This window comes from Pongo abelii, chromosome 9 (assembly GCF_028885655.2).
Source record: "Pongo abelii isolate AG06213 chromosome 9, NHGRI_mPonAbe1-v2.0_pri, whole genome shotgun sequence".
Lineage (NCBI taxonomy): Eukaryota > Metazoa > Chordata > Mammalia > Primates > Hominidae > Pongo > Pongo abelii.
The window spans coordinates 121,842,896-121,859,419 of NC_071994.2; the positions used below are offsets into that span (position 1 = coordinate 121,842,896).

At 55.0% G+C, this 16,524-nt stretch overlaps 1 protein-coding gene across 27 annotated transcripts in view; it reads left to right on the forward strand.

Annotated features, from left to right (window-relative positions):
• The window catches only part of PHLDB1 (pleckstrin homology like domain family B member 1), a 50,393-nt gene that overhangs the window by 8,737 nt on the left and 25,132 nt on the right, over positions 1–16,524 (forward strand). For 17 of the 27 annotated variants that reach the window (XM_063711437.1, XM_063711436.1, XM_063711448.1 and 14 more), the window contains exons 5-9: positions 8,538–8,663; positions 10,904–12,249; positions 14,794–15,066; positions 15,500–15,640; positions 15,747–15,884. In XM_063711437.1, coding sequence (XP_063567507.1) covers positions 8,538–8,663; positions 10,904–12,249; positions 14,794–15,066; positions 15,500–15,640; positions 15,747–15,884 — 2,024 coding nt within the window. Of the gene's footprint in view, positions 1–3,753; positions 3,813–4,999; positions 5,166–8,537; positions 8,664–10,006; positions 10,124–10,903; positions 12,250–14,793; positions 15,067–15,499; positions 15,641–15,746; positions 15,885–16,524 lie in introns of those variants that run through there. The other 10 variants (XM_063711446.1, XM_063711432.1, XM_063711441.1 and 7 more) reach the window with 5 other exon arrangements.

Below are 16,524 nucleotides of genomic sequence, written 5' to 3' on the forward strand. Positions count from 1 at the left end.
AACCCTTTCAGCATCCAGACATGTTTTCAACCTGCTTTTCTTCTCTGGTCACCCCCAACCTGTCTCCACATACTATGGGGAGAGAAGAGGTTCTGATTCCTGTCATCAGAGGGCCTGGGGCATGATGGGGTTGTTAGTGGTTGTTGGGGAAGAGCAGTTGGAGCAGCAGTGAGAGGGTATCAATGGCATTGTTCCATGATGCCAAGAGGAAGTTGTTTTGAGAAGCTGGAGAGGAGGACAATACCTCCTGATGGGGATGGGGCAAGGGTAAAATCTGAGGACATGCCTGCTCCTGTTACAAGACTGCTGACAGTAGCTTTTGGGTCACGAATATAACCCAAAGCAATAGGCCATTCTGTTGTGTAAGGTAGCTCTAAAAACTAGGCCCCCAGCTGGGCATGGTGGCTCACACCTGTAATCCCAGCACTTTGGGAGGCCGAGGTGGGTGGATGACTTGAGGACAGGAGTTCAAGATCAACCTGGCCAACATGGTGAAACCCTGTCTTTACCCAAAATACAAAAATTAGCCACATGTGGTGGCACACGCCTGTAGTCCTAGCTGCTCGAGAAGCTGAGATAAGAGAATCGCTTGAACCTGGGAGGCAGAAGTTGTAATGAGCTGAGATGGCGCCATTGCACTCCAGCCTGGGCAACAGAGCAAGACTCCATCTCAAAAAATAAATAAATAAAAAACTAGGCCCATAATTACTATGGTTAGCAGGCAGGTAAGCGGTTGGCCCAGGTGGCACTTTGACAGACCAGGTGTGCTCACCCTGGAAACAGGGTTCTGGGCATCAGTTCATACAGTGAGTTGTCAGATTAGGAGAATTAGAAAAACAGATTTGGGTGGAGGTTAGAGGTGAGGTTAAAAGCTAACAGGAGGACAGGAACTTTAGGCTAAGCCTGGCTCTGAGCAGGCTCTGATGGTCTGGCATTGTTTTCTGGGGGCTCTTACTGCCTAGAAGCCCCTTGGAAGTGGCCATCCTACTCACTCCACTGTCTCTGTCTCTCCTCTTCATCCTCCTTAAGGCCTTTCAATGTCACTTCGTTCACAGCTGATCCAGGAGACCTGACATTTCCCCCGTCTTTTTTTTTTTTTTTTTTGATACAGAGTCTCGCGGTGTTGCCCAGGCTGGAGTGCAGTGGCATGATCTCGGCTCACTACAACCTCCTAGGCTCAAGCGATTCTCCTGCCTCAGCCTCCTAAGTAGCTGGGATTACAGGCACCTGCCACCACCCGGCTAATTTTTTTTTTTTGACCCCAGTCTTCCAGTCTTTTCTTCCTGCCCTCGGGTAGGGGGCAGGGCATGGACAATTGACTTCAGGGAGGCAGGTCCACCAGCAGCAGTACACAGGCCCTTGCCTTCTCCAGGGATTCAAGGTCTCTGACTTTGGATGAGAGGAGGAACCCCCAAAAATTGGGGCTTGGCTATGATGGCAGTGGGTTCCTAACAGTCCTGTTCAGTCTCAGAGACAGCATCTTCTCTAAGATTTGGGAGCATGGAGATGAGACAATAGAGCAGCAAGGAGAGGCAGGGCAAAGTTCAAAGAAGGCCCAGCACTTACCACCCCCGCCCCAAACCCATCACATTCATCGGTAAGAACGTTGTTCCCCTGCCTGTTGTGAGCAGGGTATGCTTCTTTGTCCAGTCTTTCCAGTGCATCATTTAGCTCCCTGAGAAGGGGAGAGCCTGGGGCTAAGATGGAATTCTGAAGCATTTCCTTTGGCCCCAGTGACCCCTCCCGACTCTTCTCCAGCCAGAGGCCTACCCAGCCAAGTATGTGCCCTCCCACTCTCTTCTGACCCTAAACCCCTTCCCATTTTCCCTCCCCAACCCCCATAGCCTTCTTGTCTGGGCTCGCCTGTCTCAGAAGCTTGGCAGCCTGTGGAGGGGTAGGCAGAGGCACAAAGGAATGGGTGTTCTTCTCCCCAGTCCTCCCCCTCCCCTGGGCTCCAGGAGCTGAGGGTTTCCTTGTCTCATCTCTGGAGCAAGGCACCAAGCCCAGCCCTGCCTGGCCCCACTCCGGACATTCTTGGGAGTGTGTTTCCCTGGAAACTGGGTGGCTCGGGGGTGCATGTGCTATCTCTGTGTGTCTGTGTAACTGGAGTGTGTTTATGTAGCTCCGGATGTGTTTGTGACTCTGGGCTTACGAATCTCTGTGTTTGTATCTTTCCTTGTGTTTATGGATCAGTGTGTTCAAGTGGGCGGCAGGGGTGAACTCAGGACTGATGGTACCAAAATGTCTGTGTACTCCTATGTGTATATGAGACCTCACTAGTCATATGCCTATCTGTGGACATATATACAAGAGGATCATTTTCCCTGCCTTGTTCCCCTAATCTGGCCTTGTAGACGGGACCCTCCTCTTTGAAAAACAAGGGCTACCCTGGGAATAACAAGGAGCGTGCTTTGGCCTTAGATGCATCATTCTGGGCACTGTGCCCAGCCATAGGCAACTTGGAAAGACACACTTCATGACAAGCAGAGATGGCAGTGACAGGCTCTTCCAGCAGGAATATGCCTGGGCCAGGGGAAGGGGGAGGCAGGCAGAAAACAGATGCCAACCTTTAGCACAGAGCTATGAACATAGGAGCATGAAGTGAGGGAGCCAGGAAGGTCCTGATTCCATCCCCTGTACCCAGGCATCTTGGCACATCCCACATTGCCCTCTTCTCTGCAGAGCAAGGGGTGGAGCTGGGAATAGGACCAAGGGAATGAGGAGGAATCTCAATCTGGGTCTAGGCTGCCCCACCCTGGGACCACAGCGCCAGACCACATGAAAGATCTGGGAGGGAACCAAGCAGGGGAGGACCCAGAAAGCCACCAGCTCAGGGCCCAGGCTGTCTAGACAGTAGGTCCCCATCCACTCCTAGCATTTCCTCCGAGCCCTGGTCTCCAGTCTCCTTCATTCCCTAAGCCTCTCACTGGTGGGTAGGGGCTTGTGTGAGGGCCAGCAGAGGAGTGTGACTGGGGAGCCGGATCTCTGGGTTATCCAGTTGCCTCTCTCTGGGATCCAGGACATTGAGCCTCTTTTTTTCCCACCCAGTTACTCCATCTGTAAATTGGGAGTGAAGCCTTCAACCTTTTTCTGTTATGAGACTGATAACGATCTTGACTAATAAAGCTCAAAAGAAGGAGGGCAGAGCAAGGCTCCCAGCTTCCCACTTCTTTGTGTCTGCCTCCTGCCCTATTTCTCATTGGCGGGCATCCTCTGTGTCTGCCTAGGTCTATCCAGCTGGCCCTCACAGTTTCCAGACCGATGAATCACTCTTCCTGAGGAGATGTTTTTTTAAAGCCTCCCTTCATTTTGCATTTGACCCTATATGGTTCTTCCTTTTTCCTCAGAAGGGAATAAGATACGTGTGCACATGTGAGTGCGTGCATGTGTATGCATAGAGTTGGCAGCATGGGCGAGTGGGCTAGTGGGCTGTTTAGCAAGAATGGAAAACTTGCCTGATTATTCATCTAAGAGGCTGATTTTATTTCAGAGCTTCTCCAGGGACTGAGTGAAAGGAAAGCTATGCCTGGGTGAGTGTGTAACTAAAAGGAGTTGTCTGGGGGATGTGTACATGAGAATAAAGGTGTGTGAGAGACAGACAGTGTGTTTAATGAGGGTGTCTATGTGACTCAGAGCATGCAGAGATGAAGTAGTGTCAGTGTGACTGAGCAAGTGTTGGTGTGTATCTGAGAGACACTGTGTCAGGCTGTGTGAGCTGCTGAGAGCATACAACATTGTGTCCCGTAAGGCTCTGGTGTGCAGGGGCCAGGTCCCTGGAACAAGAGGAACTCTCTGGGGGACCTGGCTGGATGGTAGGTATTAATACCTGCCTGGGCTGGGTGCAGTGGCTCACGCCTGTAATCCCAACACTTTGGGAGGCTGAGGCGGGCAGATCACCTGAGGTCGGGAGTTGGAGACCAGCCTGACCAACATGGAGAAACCCCATCTCTACTAAAAATAGAAAATTTGCTGGGTGTGTGGCGGCGCATGCCTGTAGTCCCAGCTATGGGAGGCTGAGGCAGGAGAATCGCTTGAACCCCGGAGGCGGAGGTTGCAGTGAGCCGAGATCGCACCATTGCACTCCAGCCTGGGCAACAAGAATGAAACTCCATCTCAAAAAAAACAGAACAAAACAAAACAAAACACCTGCCTGACTCAGAATCTCAGCCTGACTTTGGGGGCTCCAGATATCTGTTTCCCAAGTAGTATGGGTACCTTATTGGGGTCGGAGGGCTCTTTGCTGGGTCTAGCACAACTGGAGGTTGTGGCGGGGGTGCGGGCTGGCTTCCAGGGGCCCAGGAAGTGGGCTGGCTGGAAAGGGCAGTGCCTTGGTCCACTCTGGGTCATGAGTTGAGCTATGGGGAGTGGGACCGGAAGAGGAGGTGTTTAGGGTGGAGACAGGAGGTGGGCTGAGTGCTTGCATTGTACAGAGCACTGCTTTGGCCTGAACTCCCAGCCCAGGGTGACCTTGTTACGGTGGCAGCCTGAGGGCCAGAGCAGGACCTAATGACCTAGCTGGATCCTGCAGAGCCCCTGCTCTTTTCCTCTCCCTCTCTCTCTCAGATATGGACCCATGGAATGTCAGAGCTGACTTTCTGTAGATAAGGAAGCCGAGGCCAGAGGGTGTGACTGGCTCAAGGTACTACAGCCAGTCAGGGCCGGCCAGCCCGGCTGCCACTGACCTCTTACCACAGGGGGCTGGGAATGAGACCCTGTCCTTTGCTTGGCCTCACTCCTGCCTCCTGGCTCTTCACTCTCTGGCCTCAGTACTCACCTCTCACCTTTCCTTCACTCAGTCACCTCCCTTGAACCTTTCCTTCCCGCCCACTTTTCTTCCTGCCCCCGGTGCAGGATCCCAAGCCGGCTCCCTTTCTGCATCCTCCCGCCCCGCCCTCTCCATCCAGCTCTCCACTCGTCTCCTCCATCACTTCCTCTTCCCCTCCTCCTCTCCTTTGTCCCTCCCTCCCTGGCTCCCTTCCCCCGCCGCTGGTGGCCGGCCCGCCCCTCCCCGGGCATTGGCGGCTGCTCGCTGCCTCGCTGCTAGCTCCGAGCCTAGAGCCGGCAGCTCGGGAGGTCGGCCCGCCCCCTCAAAGGCCCCGGGCGGGCCCGGGACCTGGAGGGCCCGAGCTAGCGGGGGCGAGCGGTCCGGAGGTCCGGTTTCGGCGGTGAGTCCTCAGCCCCGGGCCAGCTACAGCCCCCAAGCAGCCAAGCCTGGAGAAGCTCAGGCTGGGAGGGGCGTCTTGAGGAGGGTGGGCGGGAGGAGGGGCATGGGGTCCTCTGACCTTCTTTGGGAGCTTGAGGCGGAGAGACTCGATTGTGTGTGTTCCCTGAACATTTCTAAATGGGGATTCTAGGCTTGGGGGCGCTTCTCAGCCGGTAGACCTTATCTTCTCCAGCGCTCCGGCAGTCCCCTCCTTAGGACCCACCTCCCTCAGATGGGGTTAAAGAGTCCTGGTTAGAATGAGGGGAGTCTACCTTATGGCCAAGGAGGGTCTCTGATAGGAAGGACCAAGGCCCTTCCTCCCATATTCCCTTCACTCGGTCTCCCTTTGGCCAATCCATTCTATTTGTGTGACCAGGAGGGCAGTGACAGTAGCTCTGAGAGTGTGTGAGCATGTACGCCCAGAAGTCTGTTGTGTTACTATGAGTGTGTATGAGTGTGAGTCTGTGTTGGTGTTTCTCCTCTGCATCTCTCACAGATAGGATTCATCCTCTCCTTCGCCTAGTTTTTCCCCTCCAGATGTGCAGCTCCTCCACCCACCTGCACACAGCTGGACCCTGATCCCCTCTGGGCATGGGGGACACTGACCATGACTTTGGCAGGATGGGCAGGGATTCCTGGGCTCCCTGAAAGGGCTGGCCTTTGCGGATTGGGGTGGGATGGGCAGAGAGGAGGCTTCTTCCCAGAAACAGGCTGGCCAGACCCCTGGGGGCTGTAGGGGCCAGCATTGGGGCAATGCCTGAAGCTTCTGCATGCAAATAGAAAGTTAATTTGGGCAGGAGCTGGGCTGCCCTCAGTCCTGCTGCCCTCCTGCCCGCTCTATTAATACGGATCCAGCTCTGCTGCCTGGCATCACTATTTATAGCCCAGAGGCAGCACGGCCACACCCCCTTACGTGGGGGAGGGTGAAGGGCTGAGGAAGGGGCAGAAAACACACAGCTATAGGGGCCCAAGCAGAGGATCCCTAGATGCCTACATCCTACTTGGGTGGGCCTGGCACTGCTGGGCTGGAATCCACTCAGACTCCCTGCCTCCTTCCCAGCCTGTACTGTGTGGTCAGGCTCCTGATCCCCACCACCCACGACCCTGGGTTGAGTGGGTCTGTCTAGACCCTGTGAACTCATCACCAGTAAGCTTGTTAAATGGCTAAAAGGAGGGGGAGGGGCTTGACAGTGCTCTTTCTGAAACAGCTGTGGTTGTAATTAGGTGGACAGTGTGGTTGGCTATTATTTATTCCAGTTTTGAATACTCTGGGATCCTCTTCTCTGATTGGTGACTTGGCAGGGAAGGCTCCCTCTCTCTCCTTTAGAATTGTTGGTGTCTGGCTGCCTGGGAGGGCCTTTGTGTATGCCAGGATAGTGAGTGGCTTTATCCACTATGGTTATCTGCCATGGGCTTCTCAGCCTACTAAACCCCCAACCCAAGCAATGCCCAGGATCCCAGGAACAGGCTCCTGAGCTTCTCAGTAAGGGACCTGCCAAGGTACCCACGTGGCCTGGGATGCCCCTTGCCCTTGCGGCCTGCCTGAGCTGAACTGTCTCAGTGTCCAGGAATGTAGACTTCTCTGCCAGTCTTAGCTCAGACTGGCGTGAAGGTTGGGGTGCCAAGTGGCACCAGATTGGGTAGACAGGAGGCTGAGGCCGGGGGCCAGGGGTGTGGACAAATTGGAAGGATTGGTGGTAGAGAGCAACAGGGCTCTGGCTTCTCCCAACATAGTATCTTCTGCAGGAGCCCTCCAGCACCTGGTGTGACTGGGAGGTGGAGTTCTGCTAGCTACACTTAGGCGCCTGTGGGCACACCTGCCACTGTGCACACTCCGGGTGCCCCTGGCTACATTTTCCAGCTCCCACATGCCCTCCCTCTCCAGGTACTCACACTTCCCGGGCAGGACTGGGCTTGTGTCTACTGCCTGGGAATGTGTTTGGCTGAGGCCGGGCCCGGTGGCCTAGTCTTGGCCTGATGCCAGGGGAGACCAGGGAGCATGCAGAGGGTGCTTAGTCAGAAAGAAAGGTGGTGGTCGCTTCCTAGACTTGCAGCACAGAGCTCTCCTAAGGTCACAAAACAATAAAGAGTGGGAGCAAATTCAGGACCCCCCCAGGTCATCTGACTGATCCATGGTTTTTCCCCTTGTTCCCTATCTCAGAGCTTTTTTTTGTGACCCTGGAAGTTGCTGCCTCTCAGACTGACTCTTCTACCCTTCTACCCAAGGGGCAGATAGATGGATCATGGATACAGGTTGGGGTTGGGGGACAGGGGTGTCTGTGTTCTCTGAACATGTGTGTGTGTGTGTGTGTGTGTGTGTGTGTGTGTGTGATGGAGTTTCGCTCTGTTGCCCAGGCTGGAGTGCAGTGGCGTGATCTCGGCTCACTGCAGCCTCTGCCTCCTGGGTTCAAGCAATTCTCTTGCCTCAGCCTCCCAAGTAGCTAGGACTACAGGCGCACACCACCACCCCCAGCTAAGTTTTGTATTTTGAGTAGAGACAGAGTTTCACCATGTTGGCCAGGCTGGTCTCGAACTGCTGACCTCAGGTGATCCGCCTGCCTCAGCCTCCCAAAATGCTGGGATTACAGGTGTAAGCCACCACGCCTGGCCTCTCTGAATATATTTTTACAGAGTACTTTCACATACACTGTCTTATTAACCCTACAAGATCAGTGGTATTGTCCCCATTTTTCTGATTAAGAGAACTAGATTCAGAGGTGAAGTTACTTCACCCAGAGATCTCACAGCTAGTAAGAAGAGGAATTAGGACGAGGACTCAGATCTTGGGACTCACTCACCAGTGCTTTTTCTACTCTGTCTTGTGCTGCGGAGCCCTGGAGGTGCCCATCTCAAGCACAGGCAAGGTCGGGTGTGGACTGTGTGGACTCTGAGAGCAGGTGGGGATGGGTCTTTAGAGCCGAGGTGAGCCTGCTAGTGCTGTGAGGTGGGGTAACTTCAGCCCTGCCTGCCCTTCCAAGTGTTTTCTTTCTTTCTTCCTTTCTTTTTTTTTTTTTTTTTTTTGAGACAGAGTTTAGCTCTTGTCATGCAGGCTGGAGTGCAGTGGCGTGATCTCAGTTCACTGCAACCTCCGCCTCCCGGGTTCAATATTCTCTGACCTCAGTCTCCTGAGTAGCTGGGATTATGGGATTACAGGCGCCCACCACCACGCCCGGCTAATTTTTGTATTTTTAGTAGAGACGAGATTTCACCACGTTGGCCAGGCTGGTCTCAAACTCCCGACCTCAGGTGATCCACCCGCCTCTGCCTCTGAAAGTGTTGGGATTACAGGTGTGAGCCACCACACCCGGTCTTCAAGTGTTTGCTTTCTCTGCAGGCTGCATGTTGTGCCTGGGTCAGTCCACCTTCCTTCGCTTTAACCACCCGGCTGAAGCCAAGTGGATGAAAAGCATGATTCCAGCAGGGGGCCGAGCCCCTGGGCCCCCCTACAGCCCTGTTCCTGGTAGGTACCCGGAGGGGCAGGGTGCTGGATTGGTGGTGTTCCTTCAGCAGTCCTCCTCCTTGCTCACTTCAGCCACACTTGGAGTGTTAGGGCAAGACAATACCTAAGGTCTGGGCTCACTGCCACCTGCCATGGGCTGGTGGACAATGCCAGGCAGTGGGGCCACTGAGAGCTAACCAAGGCAGTGCTGCTTAGCTAAAATTGGGAAATTATGTGCCTCGAGGGATGGCGGGCTCTGCCAGCTTGTACCCCACTGCCCTGGAGGATGCCACTCAGTGTCTGGAACTCTGGCCCACTTGTATCACCACAGGGAGCTTCACCCTCTAGGGTACCCTGAGGGGCAGAAGGAAGCATTAGGTTGAATTCCCTGTAAGCTGTGGTGGGGATCATGTCCTTGGGCCTCGCCAACCCTCACTCCATGCCCTGCCCGCTGATGACTCAGTGGAGCAGCTGTATTTTGTGTGTGAATTATTGATCCCTAGAAGAGAGTTGGTGATTGTTCTGGGGAACCAACACAGCCCCCTTAGCCCAGCTGCACGGTGGGGGGGTGTGCAGACCAGGAGGCTATTATTGGGTCTACCATCTCAGACTTTGCACTGGCATTTAGATGGCTATGGGGTGACAGGTGCTGGGACAGATGGACATGGATGTGAGGTACACCTAGTGGGGTGGTATCAGCAGCCTAAGTGGATAGCCTGGGGACCTGAAGAAAGGTGAGTGGTCACTGGGATTACCAGTATCCATGGCAACCCCTCTGACTATATCCCACACAGTCCCCATAATTTTGGACCCAAACTCAGTCTTGCAAAGGATTTCCCTTCTCTTTTCCCCACCCTCGATCTTTTCCAGTCCTCTGTGGGCTCAGAAACCTGGGTTCCCAGTCTACTCCCTAGTTAATTTTACCCTGCCCCCACCCCAGCCTTGTCATGTCACTCCCTTAGCTGTTTGGGCAGTGGTTCTAGGGACTCCTGTATGGTTGACTAGGGCTGGGGCATGGCAAAGCAGGCTCTTGCTGGCGTGGCTTAATGGGATAATTGGAGGCACTGAGCTTCACCTCCTTGCTGGCAGCCTGGCTTCCAGGAACCAGCCATTAGCACTAGCTCCCTCCCCTACCTCTGATTGGACAAAGTGGTGCAGCACACACCCCTCACCCAGCCCTGCAGGCTTTTTTCTTTTTCTTTTGTTTTTTACCCCTGGGCCTCTGGTTCCTACGTTGGGAGGCCCTGACATCCTATTAGACTAGGAGCCCCTGGAACTTCTGGCCAGCTCTGCAGCAGGCACCCATCTTCTTTGTATAATGCCCTTCTGTTTTCTTTTTTCTTTTTTTTTTGTTTTGAGATGGAGTCTCACTCTGTTGCCCAGGCTGCAGTGCAGTGGCGCGATCTCGGCTCACTGCAACCTCTGCCTCCTGGATTCAAGTGATTCTCCTGCCTCATCCTCCCGAGTAGCTGGGACTACAGGTGCGTGCCACCACACCCTGCTAATTTTTTATTTTTAGTAGAGATGGGGTTTCACCATGTTGGCCAGGCTGGTCTTGAACTCCTGACCTCAGGTGATACGTCCACTTCAGCTTCACAAAGTGCTGGGATTACAGGCGTGAGCCACCACACCTGGCCTCTTTTTTTTTTTTGAGACAGTCTTGCTGTGTCACCCAGGTAGTTCTCAGCTCACTGCAACCTCCTGGGTTCAAGCGATTCTCGTACCTCAGCCTCCTGAGTAGTTGGGATTACAGACATGTGCCAACATACCCAGCTAATTTTTTGTATTTTTATTAGAGGTGGGGTTTCACCATATTGGCCAGGCTGGTCTTGAACTCCTGTCCTCAAGTGATCTGCCCGCCTCGGCCTCCCCAAGTGTTGGGATTACGGGCGTGAGCCACCGCGCCTGGCCTACCTGCCCTTCTTGAGGAGGGATATAGGATATAGATTGGAGGAGTCTAGTCTTGGGGTGAATTGACAACAATAGGCTTAGAAGTGCCTACCATTGTTAACTGTTTTAAGTCACAGGCAGGAAGGCCCTGCCGATTCCCTTCCTTTACAGAAGGAGAAACTGAGGACAAGTGACTTGGCTAAGGTTGCATAGCAGGTCAGTGGCAGAGCTGGCTGGTACCAGAACCAGATCTCCTGGCTTCTTCTCCAGAGCCTTGTTAGCCTCACTGTGCTAGGAGGAGGTGGGCTAGTGCTCTGGCTCTTATGCATATGCAGCTCCCTAAAGTCAAAGACCTTTGCATTTCCCTCCAGCAGAATCAGAAAGTCTGGTAAATGGGAACCACACCCCACAGACTGCAACACGGGGACCCTCCGCCTGTGCCAGCCACAGTTCCCTGGTGAGCTCTATTGAGAAGGACCTGCAAGAGATCATGGACTCACTGGTGCTAGAGGAGCCTGGAGCTGCTGGCAAGAAGCCTGCCGCAACCTCTCCACTGTCGCCGATGGCTAATGGTGGGCGCTACCTGCTGTCTCCCCCAACCAGCCCCGGTGCCATGTCTGTGGGCTCCAGCTATGAGAACACCTCTCCAGCCTTCTCTCCACTCTCTTCACCAGCCAGCAGTGGAAGCTGTGCCAGTCACTCACCCAGTGGGCAAGAGCCAGGACCTTCTGTGCCCCCGCTGGTACCTGCCCGTTCCTCCAGCTACCATCTGGCCCTGCAGCCCCCACAGTCCCGACCAAGTGGTGCTCGCTCCGAGAGTCCTCGGCTGAGCAGGAAAGGGAGCCATGAGAGGCCTCCCAGCCCTGGCCTCCGGGGTCTGCTGACAGACAGCCCTGCAGCTACTGTCTTGGCGGAGGCCCGGAGAGCCACTGAGAGCCCCCGGCTGGGTGGGCAGCTGCCTGTGGTGGCCATCAGCCTGAGTGAATACCCAGCTTCTGGTGCTCTCAGTCAACCCACCAGCATTCCTGGCAGCCCCAAGTTTCAGCCTCCAGTCCCTGCTCCCCGAAACAAGATTGGCACACTCCAGGACCGCCCTCCCAGCCCTTTCCGTGAGCCTCCAGGCAGTGAGCGGGTCCTAACAACCAGCCCCTCACGCCAGCTGGTGGGCCGAACATTTTCAGATGGGTTAGCCACCCGTACCCTGCAGCCTCCTGAGAGTCCCCGCCTGGGCCGGCGGGGCCTGGACAGTATGCGAGAACTACCCCCCTTAAGTCCGTCTCTGTCCCGGCGAGCTCTCTCCCCGCTGCCCACCCGGACCACCCCAGATCCCAAGCTAAGCAGGGAAGTGGCAGAGAGTCCTCGGCCCCGGCGCTGGGCAGCCCATGGGGCTTCACCAGAGGACTTCTCCCTGACGCTGGGGGCACGGGGCCGTAGGACACGGAGCCCCTCACCCACACTGGGTGAGTCTCTGGCACCCCGCAAGGGCAGCTTCAGTGGCAGGCTGAGCCCAGCCTACAGTCTGGGCTCTCTTACTGGGGCTTCACCCTGCCAGAGTCCCTGTGTCCAGAGGAAGCTCTCCAGCGGGGACTTGCGGGTGCCTGTCACAAGGGAGCGGAAAAATAGCATCACAGAGATCAGTGACAATGAGGACGACCTCCTGGAGTACCACCGGCGACAGCGCCAAGAGCGGCTCCGGGAGCAGGAGATGGAGAGGCTGGTGAGCGGGTGCCAGGGAGGCTTGCCACTGTCCATGGCAGAGTCTCTGCCAGGGCTCGAGCAGGCCAGCTGGCAGAGCAGGAGAGGCCCTCAAACAGGGCTTGGGCTTCTCAAGGTTCCCCACCTCCAGGATACACTTTAGTGATCAATATCTTATGGTTCTGGTGCCATGAAGAAGAAATTCCTTTGAAATCTCTAAGGCTTTATTTTAAATTCTTGCTAATTTTGCATTTATTCAACATAGCATTTGTTTTAATGTATAAATTAAATTTCACATTGTTTACCCGAGCACAGTGAAGCCCTAGGAAAACATACCACAGGTATGGTAAGACCTCGAACCTCCCAGTTTGAGAAGCAGTTGGTGATGATGAGTAGGCTGAAGCTCAGAGAGGGGAATGGCTTTGTCCAAGGTCACACAGCAAGTTCTGGCAGAGCTGGAATTGGAACCCAGGTCCCCTGTCTATGTGACTCTTTCTGAGACTTGTTCTTTAGAGAAGTACCTTGTCCTTCTTTTTTGCTTGTCTTTGGCCTCTACAAGTGGGTGGGAGCTGCTCATCCTGGCCCAGGCAGTATCATCTAGGAGTGTGGGTGGCAGGGTAGAGGGACAGAGCAGGATAGGCAACCCTGGCCTGACCGTTAGCCAGCCTGTGTAGTTGTGACTGTGTGTGTCCATGTGCATGCGTGTGGGTGCGTGCAGGGGCTGGGTGTGGCTCTAGGCAGCTGTCCTGGAGATGGCCTCTGAGCTGGGTGGGGGCCAGGATTCCCCAGATAGCTGAGGGAGCTTAAGGAGCTCTGGCTGGTGTGTACACAGTCGAGCCCATGTACAGAAGAATGGATTCTGCCCTCTGTCCCTTACAAGCATAACAGGGTTCTTTGGAAGGTGGGCATGAACCCTGGGATTGGTTTGAGGAAGAGAACCAGAACTGAAGCATCTGGAGATACTTTTGGAAGAAGTTGGGACAGTTTTGGATGAGGGTATAGGATTGTGCGTTTGTGTTAGATGGGGGTGAGATGAGGCGGATCCCTTCTTTTCCTTTGCTGCATCTTCTCTTCACTGTTTTTGCATTGGTCTAGATGGGAATGCATGGCCATTCTAAGCTGGGGTCTCATCCTGGAGAGGGGGCAGTGAGCCTGGCACAGGCAGAGTGGCAGGCACAGCCTCCCCCAACTCCTCCATCAGTTTTCCCACTCCCATTCCCACACATAAGCACACATCTTACCACTAGTCCTGACCTGCCTCACCTGCCACTTTAAGTCTTGGAGGCTGCCCGCCCTGCCCCTCCCACCTCAACCAGGCTGCTTATCTGGGTCCTGGGGCAGGGGCGGAGGCACTGGCCCAGCCTCCCAGGTGCCAAGGCTCTGTTCCGGTTTTTTTTTTTTTTTTTTTTTGCTATGGAACTGGGCAAGCAACAGGAGGGAAGCTGGGTAAGTGTATGAGAACACCTCTCCAGCCTTCTCTCCACTTCCTGCGGTTTGGGTTCATGGCCAAACTGTAAGTGGTAAGAGACACTTGAGGAGGTCTAGGGACCCTAGAGAGCCATGGGAGCCTCACAAGCCAGGCTTCAGGCCTATAGGTAGGCCTGCAGGAGAAGGCGACAAAGACCAGGAATGTGAGTGTATCATCCCTCCTTTACCTCCTAGGCCCCTGAGAGGTGACTGTATCTGGGTGGGTGTGCATGTGGAGAGGGGTGATGAAGTGGTAGGGCCATGGGAGTACTCACTCATGGGCCTGGGCATTCAAGGACTGGCAGCAGCCCATCCTGCTGATAAACAGCCAAGGGCTGAGGTGTAACTTGGAGCTGAGGTGGGGACAAAGAGGGCCGTGTCCTTGGTCTACCTCTTCTCCACGTATGTCTGTGGCTGGGTGTCTGGTCCCTGTGGGCTCGTGGGTCTGTTTTCCAGCCCTGTCTGTCTGCACACGTGCCCACCTGTCTGTATGCTAGACTGTGTTTATCTGTGAGTGTGCATCAGTGTGCATTTGTGCATGTCAGGGCTGGTGTCTTTGTACCTGCCTATTAACGCAGGGCCAGGGCACATGTTGTATCCTTGTGTGCCTGTGCATCAGTGCTGGTGTGTCAGCGTGTGTCCTTGTGTCTGTAGATCTGTGTGTACCTGCATCAGGACGAGCACCTGAGTTTATCTGTGTCTCATTGTGGTCTGTAGTCTGCTTAACAGTGTGTTTCCATATGTGTTTGGTGTGTTCCTGTGTGTCCATTTGGTGTGTTCTTGTGTGTCCTGGGGTAGACTGAAAAAAGAAAGGAACAGGAAGACGGAAGGGGCTGTCCCAGAAGTGGGCAGGAAGAACCAGGCTGTTATGCCATGTGGGCAGGTGGCACAACAGCCTGGTTCTTCCTGCCCACTTCTGGGGCACCCTGTTTCCCTCTGCCTCCCCTAGGTCTTGGGGTCAGGCCTCTCCTGACTTGACACTGATGTCCTAGCCCCCTGTAACCCTGCTCTCCCTCCTGACAGGATACTGAACCTGGCTCTATCCCCACCAGGGCTCAGCTTCCTCCCCTTCATGTCCTGCTCTGTCCATCCTCCCCAGGAACGCCAGCGCCTGGAGACCATCCTGAACCTGTGTGCCGAATACAGCCGGGCTGATGGGGGACCTGAGGCTGGGGAGCTTCCCAGCATTGGGGAGGCCACCGCAGCATTGGCACTGGCAGGCCGGAGGCCCTCACGAGGCCTTGCAGGGGCCTCTGGGCGGAGCAGTGAGGAGCCTGGAGTTGCCACCCAACGCCTATGGGAGAGTATGGAGCGCTCAGATGAGGAAAATCTCAAGGAGGAGTGCAGCAGCACTGAGAGCACCCAGCAGGAGGTGAGATGGAGGGGAAGGCAAGACAAAGAGGCTGAAGTTGGACCTGCTGGGGGCGAGGAGGCTGGTGTATCGAATGCCAAGGTCCAGTGAGGGGAAGGATCAAGTTTGGGAAGAGATTAGAGAGCAGAGGTGCAGAAATGAGACAAGGAAGAGAAGGGAGGTGTTGATGAGCTTCCCAAGCTATAAATATGCTTTATGACCTGCCTTTCCATGGGGCCCCACCCAGGCCTGGCACTCAGTGGTAAATATTCTCTTCCGCAGAGCCCTTATTGCTCCCCTCAAAGGTGGGGGTTGGGTGGGGGACAGGGAATTAGCCCCCTGTCTCAGTCCAGCTATTCCTCAGCAAGTGCCTGGAGGAACAGGTGATCCATTTTCTTAGTCTGATTCCAAAAGGCTCTAGGCTTCCTCAGTTGATAGCTTCCCTCCCCTCCAGCATGAAGATGCACCTAGCACCAAGCTCCAGGGAGAGGTGCTAGCCCTGGAAGAGGAGCGGGCTCAGGTGCTGGGGCGCATGGAGCAGCTCAAGGTCCGTGTGAAGGAGCTAGAGCAGCAGCTGCAGGAGTCAGCCCGAGAGGTGAGCCGTGAAGTCCCTAGCTGGACTCTTCCCTAGGCCAACTGAGGGCCCCAGAGAAGGGGCCACAGTCAGCTGCTTTGATGGGGACCCTGGTGTCTGCCCCCAGGCCGAAATGGAGCGGGCACTGCTGCAGGGAGAGAGGGAGGCAGAGCGGGCACTGCTGCAGAAGGAGCAGAAGGCAGTGGATCAACTGCAGGAGAAGCTGGTGGCCTTGGAGACAGGCATCCAGAAGGAGAGGGACAAGGTAACCCACACCTGGCCCAGCTTAGTGCTGGGTACCAGTGGCCTGGGAGAGAAGGAGAAATGTCTTCTCTGGGGCCCTGTACCCTTCACCTCATCATCCATTCTGCAGTACAAGTGGTCTCTGTGGCTTTCCAGAGACAGGGTGACTTGTCCTCCTCTGTGGAAGGAACCAGCTTGGAGGGCACTGCCAGGGGCTGGGCTGGTGTCTGGGGTCTCCTCTGTCTGGGTCTGTGTGCTACCTCTGGGTGCCTGCCATCCTAGGCCCTTTATGGCCCTTCTAGGAAGTGTCAAAGCCCCTTCTTGGGCAGTGAGCACAGCCCAAGGGACTGACATTGGGGAGTGATTCAAGTTCGGGTCCCACCATCTGGAGAACATCTCCCTCCAAGCATGCCACAAGTGCGTACGTTGTGATCTTTGGGAGATGGCCCTCGGGCCTCTGCTTCCCTTGAGCCTTCAGGATCTGCAGCCTCCCATCCCAGGTGATCCTAGCTCCTGCCCCTGCCCCTTTCAGATTTCGTGCCAGCCTGCAGGGGCCACTCCCAGATGCCCAACACCGTGCCAAAAGCCCTGAAGTGGAGAGGGGTCATCTATTTCTGGATCTGACAGTATTTTTCCAATAATTTAATTTTCCTTCTGGAGTT